This window comes from Lagopus muta, chromosome 26, assembly GCF_023343835.1.
Source record: "Lagopus muta isolate bLagMut1 chromosome 26, bLagMut1 primary, whole genome shotgun sequence".
Lineage (NCBI taxonomy): Eukaryota > Metazoa > Chordata > Aves > Galliformes > Phasianidae > Lagopus > Lagopus muta.
In genome coordinates, this window is record NC_064458.1 from 3020703 (window position 1) to 3035890 (window position 15188).

Here is a 15188-nt window from a genome sequence, read left to right on the forward strand (position 1 = left end):
CATTCTGCATCGCAGCAGCCAGCAGGGTGAAAATGATGTAACTGGGGTGAGAAGGGAATTCTTAAAGCATTGGTGAACTCTTGAGGGCTTCTTTAAATGTAAAGCCAATGCCTACTGGTGCTGTAGAGCTTGGCAGCCTTTGTTGAGGCCATTTTGTCAGACATGCATTGGTTTTATAACAACATTTCGAAGCTGCAGTTAAAATGAAAGTTGGGAATTGTATTTGTTTTGTTGGTTTGGTAGTTTTGTTTTTGTTTGGTTTTTTTGGAGGGGAAGGGGGTGAGGAGCAAATATCCAAGCAAAACCCACAATTGCTTTCTCTGTCCTGCCTGCCCTTGTGCTTTGCTGCTGCCATGGGGCTGCCCAGGAGGATGGCTGTTTCTCGCAGAGCTTTAGCTGATGAGTTTTATACTGCAGCAGCAAGACCTGCCTTCTGCACTGATGTCAGCACTCAGGGCGGGACTTTACAGCCCTGTGGGTTTGGGATTTTTTTTTTTTTCTTTGGATAATCCTGGCAAAATTCCTGAGAAAAATTTTTTCTTTTTTTTTTTTTTCTTTTTTTTTTCTTTTTTTTTTTTTGAGCAGCCCCTATACATGCTGCCTCCGAGCTGCTCTCTTATTACTGCTCACTTCCTGAAAGGAGACTTTTTAGCAAAGCCTCTAGCTGCAGCTCTGCCTGGGTCTGACAGAAGGAGGTTATTGAGGAAGGCGACATAAACCCTCAGCCTGGAAACTTTCTGACACTCACAGGACTGAGGGGGAGAGAGAAGAGCTTTTGGCCGCAGCTGGGAAAAAAAAAAACGGAGGAGAAAAAAAAAAAAGAATTAAAAAGGGGGGGAAAAAAAGAAGAAAGAAGGGAGAACGCTAGAGAAGGTAAAGCGCTCTTTAAAATAATCTTTCCAGAGAAAACTCTTTGAGGTCGGAGTGGGGTGGTCTGGGGCGGAGGGAATGCGAATGTTCTTTGAAATCAGAACCGTCTCCCTGGAGAAGGAATGAGCCCGAAGAGCGTTGCATGCTGGAAAAACATTTATGAGAATGAAAACCATGTTCACCGTTCTCCAACATTCAGAGTTTCCATAAAAACGCAGGGTTGTGTTTCAAAGCGTCTGCAGACAGCGGCAGTCGGCATCTGCTCACCTCCCCCTTCTCCCCGCGCCGCTCCACTTCTCATTGCTCGGAGCTGCAATCGCATGTTTGCTGCCCTGAAACTGGGTGCTCTGAAAGCAGAGCTGCTGGGGGTGAAGCTCTTAATTCCAGAATTATGGCTGCGGCGGCTGCAGCAGAGCGGTGCGTTCCTCGCTGTCCTCATTCCTGAGGATAAACACAGATTGAGCTCCTCTCCCTTTTGCTCTCCATCTGCAGGAGCGGTGCGGGCGGGGGATTGTAAACCGTCTGACCTGAAAAAGCTGCAAAGTCATTAAGTTGTGTGCATCGTTTGGCCCCGCTGTATGAGCCGTACGTGGTCTCTGCTCTGATAGTATTTGAAAGGGTTTTTTAAGGGAGATCGATCCCTCCGAAAGTGTGATTTTAGACATCAAAGTAAATATTAGCGATGGTGAAACGCCAGGAGATTATCTCATTAGAGCTGGAGGAGCTGTGCTATAAATAGGAAGGAGTTTATAAAATAACATCGATAAATCTCTACGAGAGGGGGAAAAATCAGGAGGATGGGGCAGGTACTGTGCTTGGTGGCAAAATTCAGCATTGCCGACCATTTTGGTCCCATTTGGGGACTGTTCCACTCAAGTGTGGGCACATCAGTGGGCTTTTGTTTCCCTGTACTGGTCCACACCAATGCCCACATTGGCTGGAGGTGGCTCAGCCACACCAGAGATCTGTTTCTTATTCTGTATGTTAATATTACTGTTAGCAGAGCTCGCACGACCGAGTGGTGATAGCAGGAAGAGTTTTGGAGTCTTTGCTCATTTTTTGGTCTCCATCACACTATAGATGGTGGAAGGGGAGATGCTGTGCTGGGCTGCCCAGGTATTCCTCGCAGTGCCGTGCCTGGACTGGCTCAAACCCTCACCCAATGAGGCTTCCCCCAGTGCTGGGGAGATGGTTCCAGTGTCATGAAATTTCTCCATATAAGGCTCATGCTGGCTGCCTTGGTTGCTCCATCCCATTGTTCTGGGCTGGCCCCACCAGCAGCACCCTCCGCTTTCCGTCTCCTTTCTATTTGTGAAACCTCCGGTGCCTGTAGGTGCGTCTGCTGTTGCATTCCCCCAGCAGCTGCTCGGTGGTGTGATGGGAAAGGTCCTGTCATCTCCTCTAAATCATGCTTTCCCCAGATAAGGCTTTGGGGCTGAGCTGTTTCCCTTGGCAGAGGAATGCCCTGATAAGCTGGGACTGAATGAGCAATCAGTGGGGCCAAGAGGAACCCTAAGGGTAGGTGTTGCCTGCTCAACGTAAACAGTTTCTACTCGTCATGCAAGAGGCCTTTTAATTACCAACCTGTATGTTATCACAGATGGCTCAAGGCCACCCAATGTGCGTATCACATGCAGTGCTGATCCAGAGTCTGCATGGGCTCTGCTGCCCAGGGAGCATCTCCATGGAGGGCTTTCAGTTCAGGTTGCCTCAGGCCCACCCAGGGGGTGGTTCTGTTGGAGCGCTCATCTCAAGCTTATCTGAAACCCCCAACTCCAAAAACCACTTTTCTTGCCAAGTTTCCAGCAATTAGTTCTTTCGAAGCCAAAAACACCGCAGGATGTGTTTGTCACGTCCTGTCCTGCCCAGATCTCAAGTTAACACAAATTAACTTAAAACAAACAGAATTTGGACCAAATTTGTCAAGTTTTCAGAAATAATTCCCTCGTGCTTAGGATGATGTCAGCTCAGATGTGCTGAAGATATGTAAGTCAAAAGATCTTTGCTTGACCCCATCGCCCGTAGGAAATGTTTGCAGAGCAAGGAGTCGCAGCCATTTCCTGGGAATCTGCAAGGAGGTCAGATCCCACGTGCAGCTCTTGCAGGGTGAGAAACAGCAAACCACCAGGCCTGGGTACGGATTAACTTTTCAACACCGAAGGAAGTTTTGTAAAGGAATAACATCAGGCAAATCTTCCTATCTCGGTTACTGGGAGTGCCTTAAATCAAGTCTGCAACCAATTCCAGCGTTGGAAGACTCTCCAGTGAGAAACTATGCCAAAATAGTTTTGCTCCATCTGACTTCAGTAGAGCAATGTCAGTGGCACATGCTAAGTGCAGGGTGTCCATTCAGCTGCTCTGCTGCTCTCCTGCCTTTTGTATTTCCCCTGGCTGGGAAAAGACGTGCTTGGGATGTGCCATGGTTGTGTACTCGGTGTGTCTGCATTCCTTTCTGTCATTCTGGACCACCATTGCTGCTATTGTTTTCTACTCTTCCATTGTAGCTCCATTTTTAGGGAGTCCAAATTAATTCCTGTGTAGTTCTAGAGATCCCTCTGAACTCAGTCATTCATAGATCCTGGTTCCAGTCGAATCTGATGGTAAAATACTGGCTCCCTACTATGGGAATTGTGGCCACTGACTTCATCAGGGCCCAGGATTTCACCCCAAAGTGGCTTCAGTCAAAACCACCATGGAATCACTGCTTCATCCCTATCAGGTTTAGCATCTCCTTACTCCCACTGCAGTTGGGCACAGATAAGTGTGCCAGGTGGCCTTTGGGCTGCAGCCTCCTCCTTAGAAAGCCACATATGCTCATGAGACGGCACGTTCTGTTGCACTGTGCCATACCCCACCAAATCCAAACCATCTGGGCCATATGTTTCCCCAAACAGAGAACCTGGAGCTTGAGAAAAGGAGCATATAAACTCTCTGGATAGCAGATCTCTTGGAGCTTGTACATGGGATCCAGAGACTGGAAGTGAGCTGCAGATCTTCTGGAGCTATGAGGGCTGGAAATAGTCCACAGCCCAGTGTGGTTTTCAAGAGCTCATCCTGCTGCAGAGTTCCCACAGTGTTCCTCTATGGGAATGTATCCTGTGGTCTGCGGGTGCTGTCATTCTCATAGTATCTTGTACAAAGAGGGGGGCCCGTGCTCAGCTAGTCCCCTCTCAGATCCCTTTCTCTGTGTCACCAGATGTAGCTGCTTCTCTCATTTCCTGGGAGAAGAGCCTGGTCCAAGCTGATCCTTCTGCTTCAGTGCCTGTCTGTGCAGCTCACTGCACTTCCCCAGGCCACTTCTGAGAGTGAACCCATGGGACAGCCTGAGTTTTGTGATCCAAACCTGACCTAATGTCAGTTATCCCTGTTCAGAGTGGGGGTGGGATCTCAGTGAGTCCCTTCCAACTGCAGTCATCCTTTGTTCCAGAGTGGCAGGACCAAACATAAAACCAAATACAAAACCATGGATGCATGGCATACCCAGATTTGTTGGTGGAGCACGACAGCACGCAGACAGCATCACAGGGGGCACGTGGGTGCCAAGCACTTACCTGCACATAACAGTGGTGACATCCACCCATGTGGGTTGCCCAACTGTGCATGAACACTGACAGTCCCAGCCTTGTGCATGTGGCCATCACATGTGTTCTTACACGTGTGGTATTTGCGTGTAATTGGCAAGGGTGTCATGCAGTAGGCACAGTGAACTTCTTTTAATGACTGCTCAGCCGTCTTTTTACTTCTGCTGTTCTGTCCGTGGCTGAAGCCAGCAAGGAGAGTGGTGGCAGGGGGCCAGCAAGTCTGGGTCACATGGAGCAGCTCCAAACCATTGCATAAGTCCGTCTGAAAGCGGACCTGCATGAGAACTGGTAGAGTCGTCTCCTGAAAGCAGAAGTCCAAGGCTGTGCTGCTTGGTAGCACCTTGCCTTGGGCTGGTTCAGCAGTATCTGGGCTCAGCCCTGCAGCTTGCACTGCCCCAAGCCCAGCACCACTCCCTGATGATGCTACGTGCTGGCACTTTTCTAATGCTTTCCTGTTGAGGACCTCCGAGCATTTTACCACACTTGGAGAATTGCAGTGACCCCAGCTTTCCAGATAGGGCCAGATCCTTATGTAACAGAGAGATAGGATTTCCAGAAAGCAGAGCAGTCGGTGTCAGAGGGAAGCTGGGGCTCCTGACTCTACACTCCTGTGCCTTCACTTTGTACTGGGTTCCTTTTGCCCCTTTGCTGGTGGAGTTAGTATCCCACCAGCAAATCCCACTGGATTTTGCAGCGAACGAGGGGGCAATTCATTCCTTTCCTCACTGAGATTGCCCTGAATAGACTCGACTGTAAAACAATTCTTGTGTTTAAAAAAAAAAAAAAAAAAAAAAAACACTCCCACACAGTACTGGAGAGAGCCCAAAACCCTATGAAGCTTTGCTTGTACAAAGGGATGGAGGGTGTGCCCAGTTTGAGCACGGCAGGGCCTGGCGCAGCACAGAGCAGGGGCAGTAGGAAGGCAGTGAGGGCATCCCCAGCCCTGCAGTGCTGCAGTGGGATGGAGATGTGGGTTTGTACCCCTCACTGCTTCGGTTCAGCCTGACAGAGTCAGTGTGCATCCTGGCACTGCTGGTGGACACCTTTGGATGGGATTTGGTCTCATTTTAATGCCACAAAATCAGATTTTCTTAGCCCGGCAAACTCCAAATGTGGCCCCAAATGTGGGGATTGGTGCCTGCAAAGGATCGAGTGGGGTGTGCTGTGATGGTGTGCTGTGGGTGTCCCGAGCCAGTGGAAAGGGGACAGACAAAGTTCTCTCTCTGCTGTGCAGTGGAGCATGGGGATGGATGCAAGTGGATCTGAAGGGGTTGCTGCAGAGCTGAGCACTGACCATCCCATGGCTGCAAGCTGCTGTTTTCTGGTGAATGATGATAACTGCGTGCTTGTTTCAAATTCTTTGCCTGCCATGCCCCCAGAGAGGCCCATCTTGGAGCTGATTGAGGTTCAAGATCTTGTTTTCAGTTCTGCAGATCTGTGACTTTAACCCATTTTTCCCATTCTGCAGTGGTCCTAACAGTGAGCTGACAGCTAATACTGATTTCTCTGTTTTTAACCCATAACTTTATTCCAGAGCTGAGGAATGACTTCCCAGTGGAAACCCTGTCATGCTGGCAGGCTGACTGCAAAACAATTTCTGCCATCTGCAAATCAGCAAGTTTCCAACCAAGCAATCCCTGAGATATTTGTTGCCCTGAGACATCAGGGCAGCCTCTTGTTCAGAGCCAGGAGGTGTCACAAAGCTCTGCACCCTCCCACATGCTCAGCATCCCACTGCAGGATATGCAGCAGGCAGAGTGGGAGCAATGCTTTTTGGTCTGTCCTATGGGATGTGCAGGGACCTGCTGGATAATGGGAGATGGCTGCACACCAAGGGAAGTCATCCTGACACTGAGGAGCAAACAGGCAGCTGACAGGAGGGTTGGGAATCTGTAGGTTTCAACAGTTTGGGGTGTGCAAAGCCCAAGGAGATAAAGGGAGGTAGAAAAGACAAGAGGTGATTTGGGGACATGACAGAAGGAGATATCCCCTCTGGCCACACTGTGCAAATAGTCCCATCCATGCCCGACTGTCAGGGCTGAGCTGTGACTTTGTGCTGCAGCTCTGCCTGGCAGATGCTGCATTTTCCTCCTGTCTGGACCTAGAAGCTGCTGAATTAGGCTTTCAAGTGGCCCTAGATTGCAAAAAGGCAACTAATCTTCCTTGAAGATACTGCATTTTGTTATGGTTTTTTCTACATTTTGCTGGAGACATCTGACCATGTGTTCTTACACCAAAAAGGTTGATCTGGGTAACACGGGGAGGCTTTTTTCTGGCTGTCTTGGGGTGCAAGGAGAAGACATCATATGGCCCTGTTTCCCCCCACTCTTCTCTGCAGGATGGCCCCATGCAGATGCTGCTCTCCCTTGAGCAGACCCATGGATGCCATGGAGTTGTGCCATGAATCTCTTGTTCCCCTCCACCACGCACACAGGGAGCCAAGCACCTGGGTCACCTCTGATGAAGGTCCCTGTGGTCATGGAGCAAGAAGCTGGCCTGTGGTGAGGGGCCACGCAAAATGGCCAACCACACAACAGGGGCTAAAGTAGAAAATGAGAATCACAGCACAGAGCTTTGGCACTGGGAGAGACCTCAGGGTGGGTTCCTTTCTGGTAAATGGGGATTGCTGCAAGGTCAGCTGCAAGCAGTGCAGGAAGGAGACCCAAGCAGAGCTGCCTAGCAAAGCTCAGCAGGGCTTTTAAAGCATTCCAATCCTCAATTAAATAATTTCCTCCACACTTGCACTTTATCTGAGCCACCTGTGTATGCTCACACTTGTAGGCATCTGGAGATGGGGATGGTATTCTAGGTATCCCCATTGCTGTCCCCAGTAGCACTCAGCTTTGCAGGTTACAAGTGGCAGGGACGTGGTGGTTTGCATTAGGCCGTGTCCCCTGAGCAGAGCAGCATAGGTTGAAGTCAGGACAGTCAGTGGAGACCACACGGAGTTCTGCTCCTGCCCTGCGGCAGTATTTGCAGTACAGATTTCAGCCAAGGGTTTCCAGCCAAAACTTGCGGGCCTCCGTGAAGCAGCAAGAGCAGGTGAAAAGAGGGCTGTTTTTATGGAAAACCTGGCCATTTTGGGATCAAATTCCATGACCTACAGGCACTGTGAAGTCCCCGTGAGTGGTGGGCATGTCTGAGGGGTCTTTGCATTTGTGGGGTCGCATACTGCAGATGGGCTGTGCTTCTTGCAGGGCATGTGATGCTATGCTGGTGGTTGGGTTGGGGCTGCAGCTGGTCATGCTACAGAATGTGGCACCACATCCTCAGTGAGGATGGGAAGTGCCATTAGTCCCATTTTACAGCAAACACCAGATCCACAGAAGCACAGGGCTTGGGGACAGTGAGTGCCCAGGGATCAGAGTGTTTTGAGCTTAGAATGCCTTGCCCAAAGTGATGCAAGATGTAGGTAAAGGAGCCAAGTCATATAAATCCCATGTTAGCCCCTCACCCTGGGACTATCCCTCCTATGAACACTGCGTGCTGTTGTCAATGCACAACAGCTTTCATTCATTTGTTAATGCTGTTGCTGATAGCAGAGCTCAGAATCGCTCTGCTGGGTGAAGCCGACTCACAGCCCTGCTCTCCCTGCACGCTGGGGAGGATGTGTTGGTGGAAGGGCTGGGGAGGGGGAGGGGGTGCACTGCAAGTATTTCCTCCCATTGGGGAATGCTGGAAGCAGAGATCTGTGTTTGTATTTATTCCTCTCTCAAAAAGGGAAAAGGACACCTGAGCTCATCATTTGCAAAAGTTGGATGAGAAACCTGGAACCCGCCGGGCCCTGCATCTTTAAAAGCATTTAAATTCCTCTTTTCTGCACTAGGAGGCACCTTGAACCTTCCTCTTGGCCCTGACCGGGGCCCATCTGCTTCCTATTACCTTCCCATAAAGCTGCCTCACCAGCCAAAAAGCCAGGCTTTCAGGGAATTCTGTCTGCAGCACCGATGTTGAAATTAGTAACAGTTGTCATCTGTTTTTCTTTTTTCTCTTTTCTTTCTTCCAGCTTGATTTTTAACCCCCCTGCTTCCTTCCCCCCTTTTTTGAGTGTTTTTGGTGTCGGAGGAGGAAACCTTGAGCCCAGCCACCGTCTAGAGCCCCATCACCTCTCTGCAGTCCTTGCTCTGTGTCCCCGCTGTCCCCAGGGCAGGCAGCAGCTCGGCGTGCCGGCAGCTCAGCCCACGGGTTCACGCAGTGAAGCCACCTTGGCAATGGGAGCAGGGAGCGTCAGCCGCTCGCGGGGCCCCTGCCAAGGACAACGAATTCCTTGGGAAGGAGCAAATCGCAACCGGCCCAAGCGAGGGAGGCACGAGACCAGGAGAGGTGACCCCATAGCCTGGGCCTCATTCAATTACTGCCGGTCCGTCCCAATACAAGGCTGTTGGGTCCTCCAGGGTGTCTGATCGCTGCCCTTCGGGAAGCAAAATGTGAAAAGTGAGGTTATGGAAAACTTTGTACATGCTGAAGACACCACTTAGAACTCGTCCTCGCTGCTTACTTGCTCTCTCTTCTGCGTTTTGGGTCTGTCTCATGCGTGGCACAGCTTCCTTGGGGTCTTGGAAGTCAGTGGGATGTGTGTTCCCTTTGCTGTGTGTAGGAATCGGAGCAGGAGCCCTTCCCCCCCAGCAGCTTACGGGAACGTTGCAGCTGTAATTCCGAACACGTGGCGCTCGGACCGGAGCTCCTTCCCGAGGTCAGGGGGCTGCGGGCTCCCAGCGCTCAGGGCTGGGGGCTGTGCAGGGCAGGCAGAGGGGAGGAGAGGTTGCTGCTGCCCTTTGGGGTCGTGGGGAGGAGGTAGGACAGGAAATAATGACATCCTGGAGGAAGCTAGTTCAACAGCTGAAAAACACAAAAAAATGAGTAGTAGAAAGCCCAGGAGAAAATACACTTCAGCTGAGCGGCTTTCTGTCCGCAGACCTTGGAGTCGTGACAGAATTGGAGAGCTGGAATCTCAAGCTTTAATAGATTCTGAAAAATGCTGACTTAGGAGAGCACTGCAGCACGCCGGGCTTTGGTTTCGCCTTCTGCTTTTCTCAGTTTGCTTCCTGCAGGGAGCAGGGACGAGCCAGCCTGCACTACTGCTGCCCTCGCCTTGCCCTCCCTGCAGGGGACATGGCAGGGGACAGCCTGCACTGAGCGCCTGTGATCTCAGAGACCTGCAATATTCACATCAGCATCTCCATGTTGTGGTGGCAGAGGGCAGAAAGCCCTGCCAAGCCTCCCGCCTTTGCTTCCTGCTTCCATATGCTGAGCAAAAGCAGCTCGACAGAGGATTTAGACGGTTGATCTCCACTTGGTTCTTGTGGTTGATGGTGGTTTGTGCAGTCTTTGAGGCAGTGGCTGTGGGTCTCCTGCTCTGGGGGGACCAGCCCAAGGCACCGCTGGTGGGCTTTGGCCATTTGTGACTGTAAATCAACAGATATAAACCTTAACATTTAAATTTCGGAGCTCGGAATTGTGATTTAGTGACTTAACATGCACAATTAATCTTCCCAATATTTTCATCTGGTAGAGAAATACAGTTAACTTATTTAGATTAATTACTGGAGCAGGAATCATCTCTGATTTATTCTCATGCCTCACCTATGCATTCAGGAGCATCGTTTTGTTGGAGTACCACCAACAGCATATCAAAGATGGGAGAGCAGAACTAGGAGTAAGTTACAGACTCCTTTGAGGATAATAGGTGAAGAGGTCTATGAGGAGGGATGGAGGCTCTCCTGCCTGCAGCCCGGCTGGTAGTTAGGCACTGCTTTTCAAAATGCACCAGAACAGAGTGAGGCAGTGGTTGATAACATTATTCCAAGTGTTTCCTTGCTGGGATGAAGATCACTCAGAGGCCGTTGCTGTTGGTGCCTTTGCAAAACCCACCATCCTTCCATCCCTTTGTGCACTTTCCTTGAGCCTATCTCATGATGCTCAGGCTCTGAAGCTGCTGCGGAGCTGAAGCCAGGCTTTAGGATGGGCTCATCCATTGCTTCTCTGCAGTGCTCTGTGGAAGCATCTGTCTTGTGCTCAGTGGCTTCTCCCAGGCAGAACATTGCTCTTCGGATACTTGGGATTCTCCAGGCAGGAGATATGTGCCATATTCATTGCATACGTCATCTGATCGCTGGATAGAAATGAAAACCACAGGCTTTATGCAACTCTCCAGCTCTATGTGAGTTCTGTATAATTGCCTCAGACTGAGTGGAAATTATCTGCAAGCCAAAAATCTTTCACTGAAGCAATTAGCAAATCATTTTAAATAACAAATACAATTGGAATCTCGTGATCCATTTATGGATAGAGCTGAGGGTAAGGGTGAGTTCACTGAATGGGTTCTTTGTTTTGAATCACTTTTCTAGGTTTAGCTAATGTTCTCAGAGAGCAAGTGCTCTTCTCTCAATGCAGTGATGATCATTAAAGTGTGTTCTGAAGCCAGAGACATTGAAATTGGGGTTTTAGATCACTTCTTGCTACCACCCTTAATGCTTTCATTTTGTATTTTCCTTTTTAAGAAATCAGGTGACTGAGATCAGGTAACCATTCATTCTTCCTTGTGGGCATTGTGGGCATTGGCAGCAGGACAAAAGGTTCCCATTTATTTTGAGCCTCCTTTCCTCCTGCAGTGTAAGGCAGACACCAGTCCCCTCAATCCCACTTCACAGTGCTGGAGTGTTGCAAGGCTGTACTGAGCAGAGTGCTCAGACAGCAGGATAACTTGGCTTTCTGATGCTGTGAACTGACTTGGTTAATTGCATTTGCATTTTGTTCCCGTTCTTTTTTTGCCTTCCTTTCTCTTTCTTTCCATTTCTCTTAAGCTCATTCTTCTTTTCTCGAAATCCTGGATTTCCTTGTTGCACTGTTTTCTCCCTCACATCCTCCTTCTATTCCCTCTCCTCTCCTCTCCTCTCCTCTCCTCTCCTCTCCTCTCCTCTCCTCTCCTCTCCTCTCCTCTCCTCTCCTCTCCTCTCCTCTCCTCTCCTCTCCTCTCCTCTCCTCTCCTCTCCTCTCCTCTCCTCTCCTCTCCTCTCCTCTCCTCTCCTATTCATTTGTCACTCTTTCTTCTGCAGGGGCAATGCTACCAAGAACCTTTGACTCCAATTAGCCCATGTTGGCTCCAATTGCACCTGGGCACAGCTGCTGCAAAGCCACTGTCGGCCTTGCTGCTTTGGGGAGTGGCTGAGGATGCCTGTGGAGGAACCGAGGACTCCTGTCTCTACATAAGCGGTGGCCGAGAGAGAGACATGTGGGGGACAGCGCCCTTCCCAGCCGGTACAATATTCCCTGCACTGAGACAAGCGTCGCTAACTATGGCCATCGCTTGGAGGCTTCTCATGTGGACTGTCACCTTCACCACCTCCGTCTGCAGTTTTCGGGGTTACATGTTCCAGTCTCAAGGTAGGAAGCGGGGAGGGAGCTGGATCTGCCTGACCACCAAGGGAGGCATTAGGGTAATGTTGTTCTGGGGAGGGGGTGGAAGGCAGCCTGACCTCTGCTCTGCTGCGTGTACTTCAGCCGGACGCCTACTGCTGCTCTTGCAGGTGTTTTCCTTTGACCTATAAGGAAAGGATGTGTTTTGCTCCTTGACTTTTTGTGGAATTCCAAGTCGTTGGGTCTTGTGTAGGATGGTGGCCACGTAGAGGCTTAGGAGGCAGAAGGGCTCATGGTAGCAATGCCTTCCCACTCAGCTGCAGTGAAGCATCTTTGTGTAAGTAGAGGCTTTGCTGCATGTAGGAGGTCTGTGTTCTTTGCACTGCAGAGGTGGAGGTCTCTGCTGAAGGCACAAGTGTTTTGCATACCTATGGCCTGGATGGGCATGTGCTGCCGGAGGAGCAGTTTAAGGTGTGCATACATGTTTCTCTAAGTCCTACTGTTAGTAAATGCTCAGATCTGCTCAAACGTGGGCATTCTGTACCTGTTTTTGCATGTCTGTGTGTTCCTGTTGAGCCTGTGTTAAACATAGGGCTGCACGCATAAGTTATTGCAAGGAAAGCAGAATGTGGGTGTCCTGCACATTGGTAGCTTTGTATCATAGGACAGATTTTATTCCATGTTAGGAGTGAATAAACTGGAAGGTTAGGTGGGCAACGCTGTACTGAGCCCTGAGTGCCAATGCAGCATGATGGGTTATGCAGAGTAGTTAAAATTGCTGATACTAATTTGCTTTTGTGACCATTTCTTAAGAGACAGTATGAATACTACCATCAGATGCTAGGGGTAAGGAGGAAGGCTGTGAAATTGGACATTTATCATACAGGATGTTAATATCCAACCATAATTTTCTATGCCCAGTGTGCCAAAGTTAAATGCAGCAGGGCAAATTCAGTGGTAGTGGCCCAGGGTAATACAGGTGTCATCCAGTGTGGTTACAATGGTGCTGGGTTATCTTGTGAATCCAAACTGGAAAGAAGCACAGAGGGACCCAAAGCCATGTACTGTCTGGTTCTGAGCACCATCTTGTTGGAGCACCATGATATTGTGGCTTGCACTGGGTAAAATACAATGCAGTCAGCTGCAGAGCTGTGCGCCTTGCAGGCGCTGTGCAACGTGCACCATTATACGGGCAGATTTTCTTTAATCTGAAATAAACGTGGTTTCTGGTCCTTCCAGCCAAAGCCTCTGGCAGTGCCTGATGGGACTGTTCTGGGCCTCCTGCGTCTGTCAGCTCGCACCTCCCTCCATCTGCACCGCTGTGCTCACAGCACTAGCGACGCTCTGATGGTGGCTTTGCTGCCAGATCACCTTCATCCACACTCAGAGCAGCCCTGATCCTCTTTGCTCACGAAAGACACACCTCAGGCTGAGCCCCTGGGCTTGCTGTACATCTGTGCTATCCTAGATCTGGAGCAGGGCTGGGCAGTGGGCTGGGCTCAGCCCCGTTGGTGCCAGGGCGTGCAGCCAATCTCCTCCCCTTCCCATGGGTCAGGCTGCCCCACGGGCCCCTCTCACTGTCAGAGTGCTTTTTTAGGCTCCTTGCATCCCAAACTCAACACTTCTCTTCACGCTGCTGAGGTAGTAAGTACATACATAATCCTCACAACACTCTTTCGAGAGGGCGAGACACTGCTATCTTCTCTTAGCAGTTGGAGGCATGGAGATTAAAGGCCAACGTTTTCAACAAGCCGCTGATTTTGGCCAGAGCAACTTGCCCAGGGCAGTCCAGCAAGCCAGCGATGCAGCAGGATTCACGTGCCTCGTGCGCAGGCTCCAGATCAGTGTATTTATTTTATGCAGGGAAAAGATTAAGGTATTACAGTCATAAGCTGTAATTATGTATGTGGGGAAACAGCAGCCCAACGTTTGAAGGCCTCTACATGTCAGCAGAGATGTAACGAGATTCAGAAGGTAAACAACGTCTCGTGTAAACTCAGGCTGCGTTTCGAACAATGCAGGGAATTGCAGCTGGGGTGGTGGTTGAGGTGTGGATTCGGCACATAGCCTCTGTTGCTCAATGGTTTTTCATCAAAAGGCATTTTTTTTCCTAGTGCCTTATTTTAATCTTAGTGATAGATTATACGTTCCCTGTTTTACAGGACATGAGGTGAGGGTAATCTCACTGCTCCAGGCTCGCATACCACTCGATGGACCCATGGAATATGTGTTGAGACTGCTGCAGTTCCAGGGCAGCTTGGGGCCACAAATCCCAGAGTGTTTTCCCAAATCATCCTTTATAAATTGTGTCTGGGCTGCAGCTGGGGCTCCTCTTTTCTCTGGTGACAAGATGAGAGCAAACATCTGCTTCCTTTTCATCCTTTAAGTGGCTCTGTAATGACAGAGGCAGTGATGAGAGCATACAAGGAGGGAACAAAATCCTCCCTCCTTGGCTTTCACTTCCGCTCTCCTTTTTGTTTACCTTACCCCCTACCTTCTCTGGGCTCCTGCTTCCCCTTCTGCGTGTCCTTGTCCCCATCAGGGAGTGGGGGCAGCTCTCCTCATCTTTATCTCTGACTCCACAATCTCTCCTTTCCCCCCCCAGTGCATGCCCAGCACTGGGCAGGCTTTCCTGCAAGAAAGGCTTTTTATAGTATCTCTTCTGAAGCAGTGTGACAGCTCTGTGGAAACACCAGGCCTGCTTATCACCAGTGCAAACCTGTCTGATAAGCAGATGCAATACTGTACATTTCAAGCCAAGACCTATTAATACAGCATGAAGTGGCTGAGGGGGGCAGAGGGATCATGATGGCTTTTCTGGAAGGAAGGAAAAAAGGAAGGAAGAAGGAAGGAAGGAAGGAAGGAAGGAAGGAAGGAAGGAAGGAAGGAGAGGAAGGAAGGAAGGAAGGAAGGAAGGAAGGAGGAGGGAGGGAGGGAGGGAGGGAGGGAGGGAGGGAGGGAGGAGAGGAAGGGAGGAGGAAGGAAGGAAGGAAGGAAGGAGAGGAAGGAAGGAAGGAGGAAGGAAGGAAGGAAGGAAGGAAGGAAGGAAGGAAGGAGAGGAAGAGAGGGAAGGGAAGGAAGGAAGGAGGAAGGAGGAAGGAAGGAAGGAAGGAAGGAAGGAGAGGAAGGAAGGAGGAGGAAGGGAGGGAGGAGGAGGGAGGGAGGAGAGGGATGGAGGGAGGGAGGGAGGAGGAGGAGGGAAGGGAGAGGAAGGGAAGGGAGGAGGAAGGAAGGAGAGGAAGGAAGGAGAGGAGAAGAAGGAAGGAGGAAGGAAGGAAGGAAGGAAGGAAGGAAGGAAGGAAGGAAGGAAGGAAGGAAGGAAGGAAGGAAGGAAGGAAGGAAGGAAGGAAGGAAGGAAGAAGGTAGGGTTATTTTGGTTTA

At 50.1% G+C, this 15188-nt stretch overlaps 1 protein-coding gene across 1 annotated transcript in view; it reads left to right on the forward strand.

The window, feature by feature from the left end:
• Positions 1-553: 553 nt before the first annotated feature.
• ADAMTS10 (ADAM metallopeptidase with thrombospondin type 1 motif 10) overlaps positions 554-15188 on the forward strand; it is a 49017-nt gene continuing 34382 nt past the window's right edge. Inside the window, exons 1-2 of the mRNA XM_048927917.1 lie at positions 554-873; positions 11507-11834. Coding sequence (XP_048783874.1) covers positions 11681-11834 — 154 coding nt within the window. The 5' untranslated portion in view covers positions 554-873; positions 11507-11680. The remainder of the gene's footprint in view (positions 874-11506; positions 11835-15188) is intronic.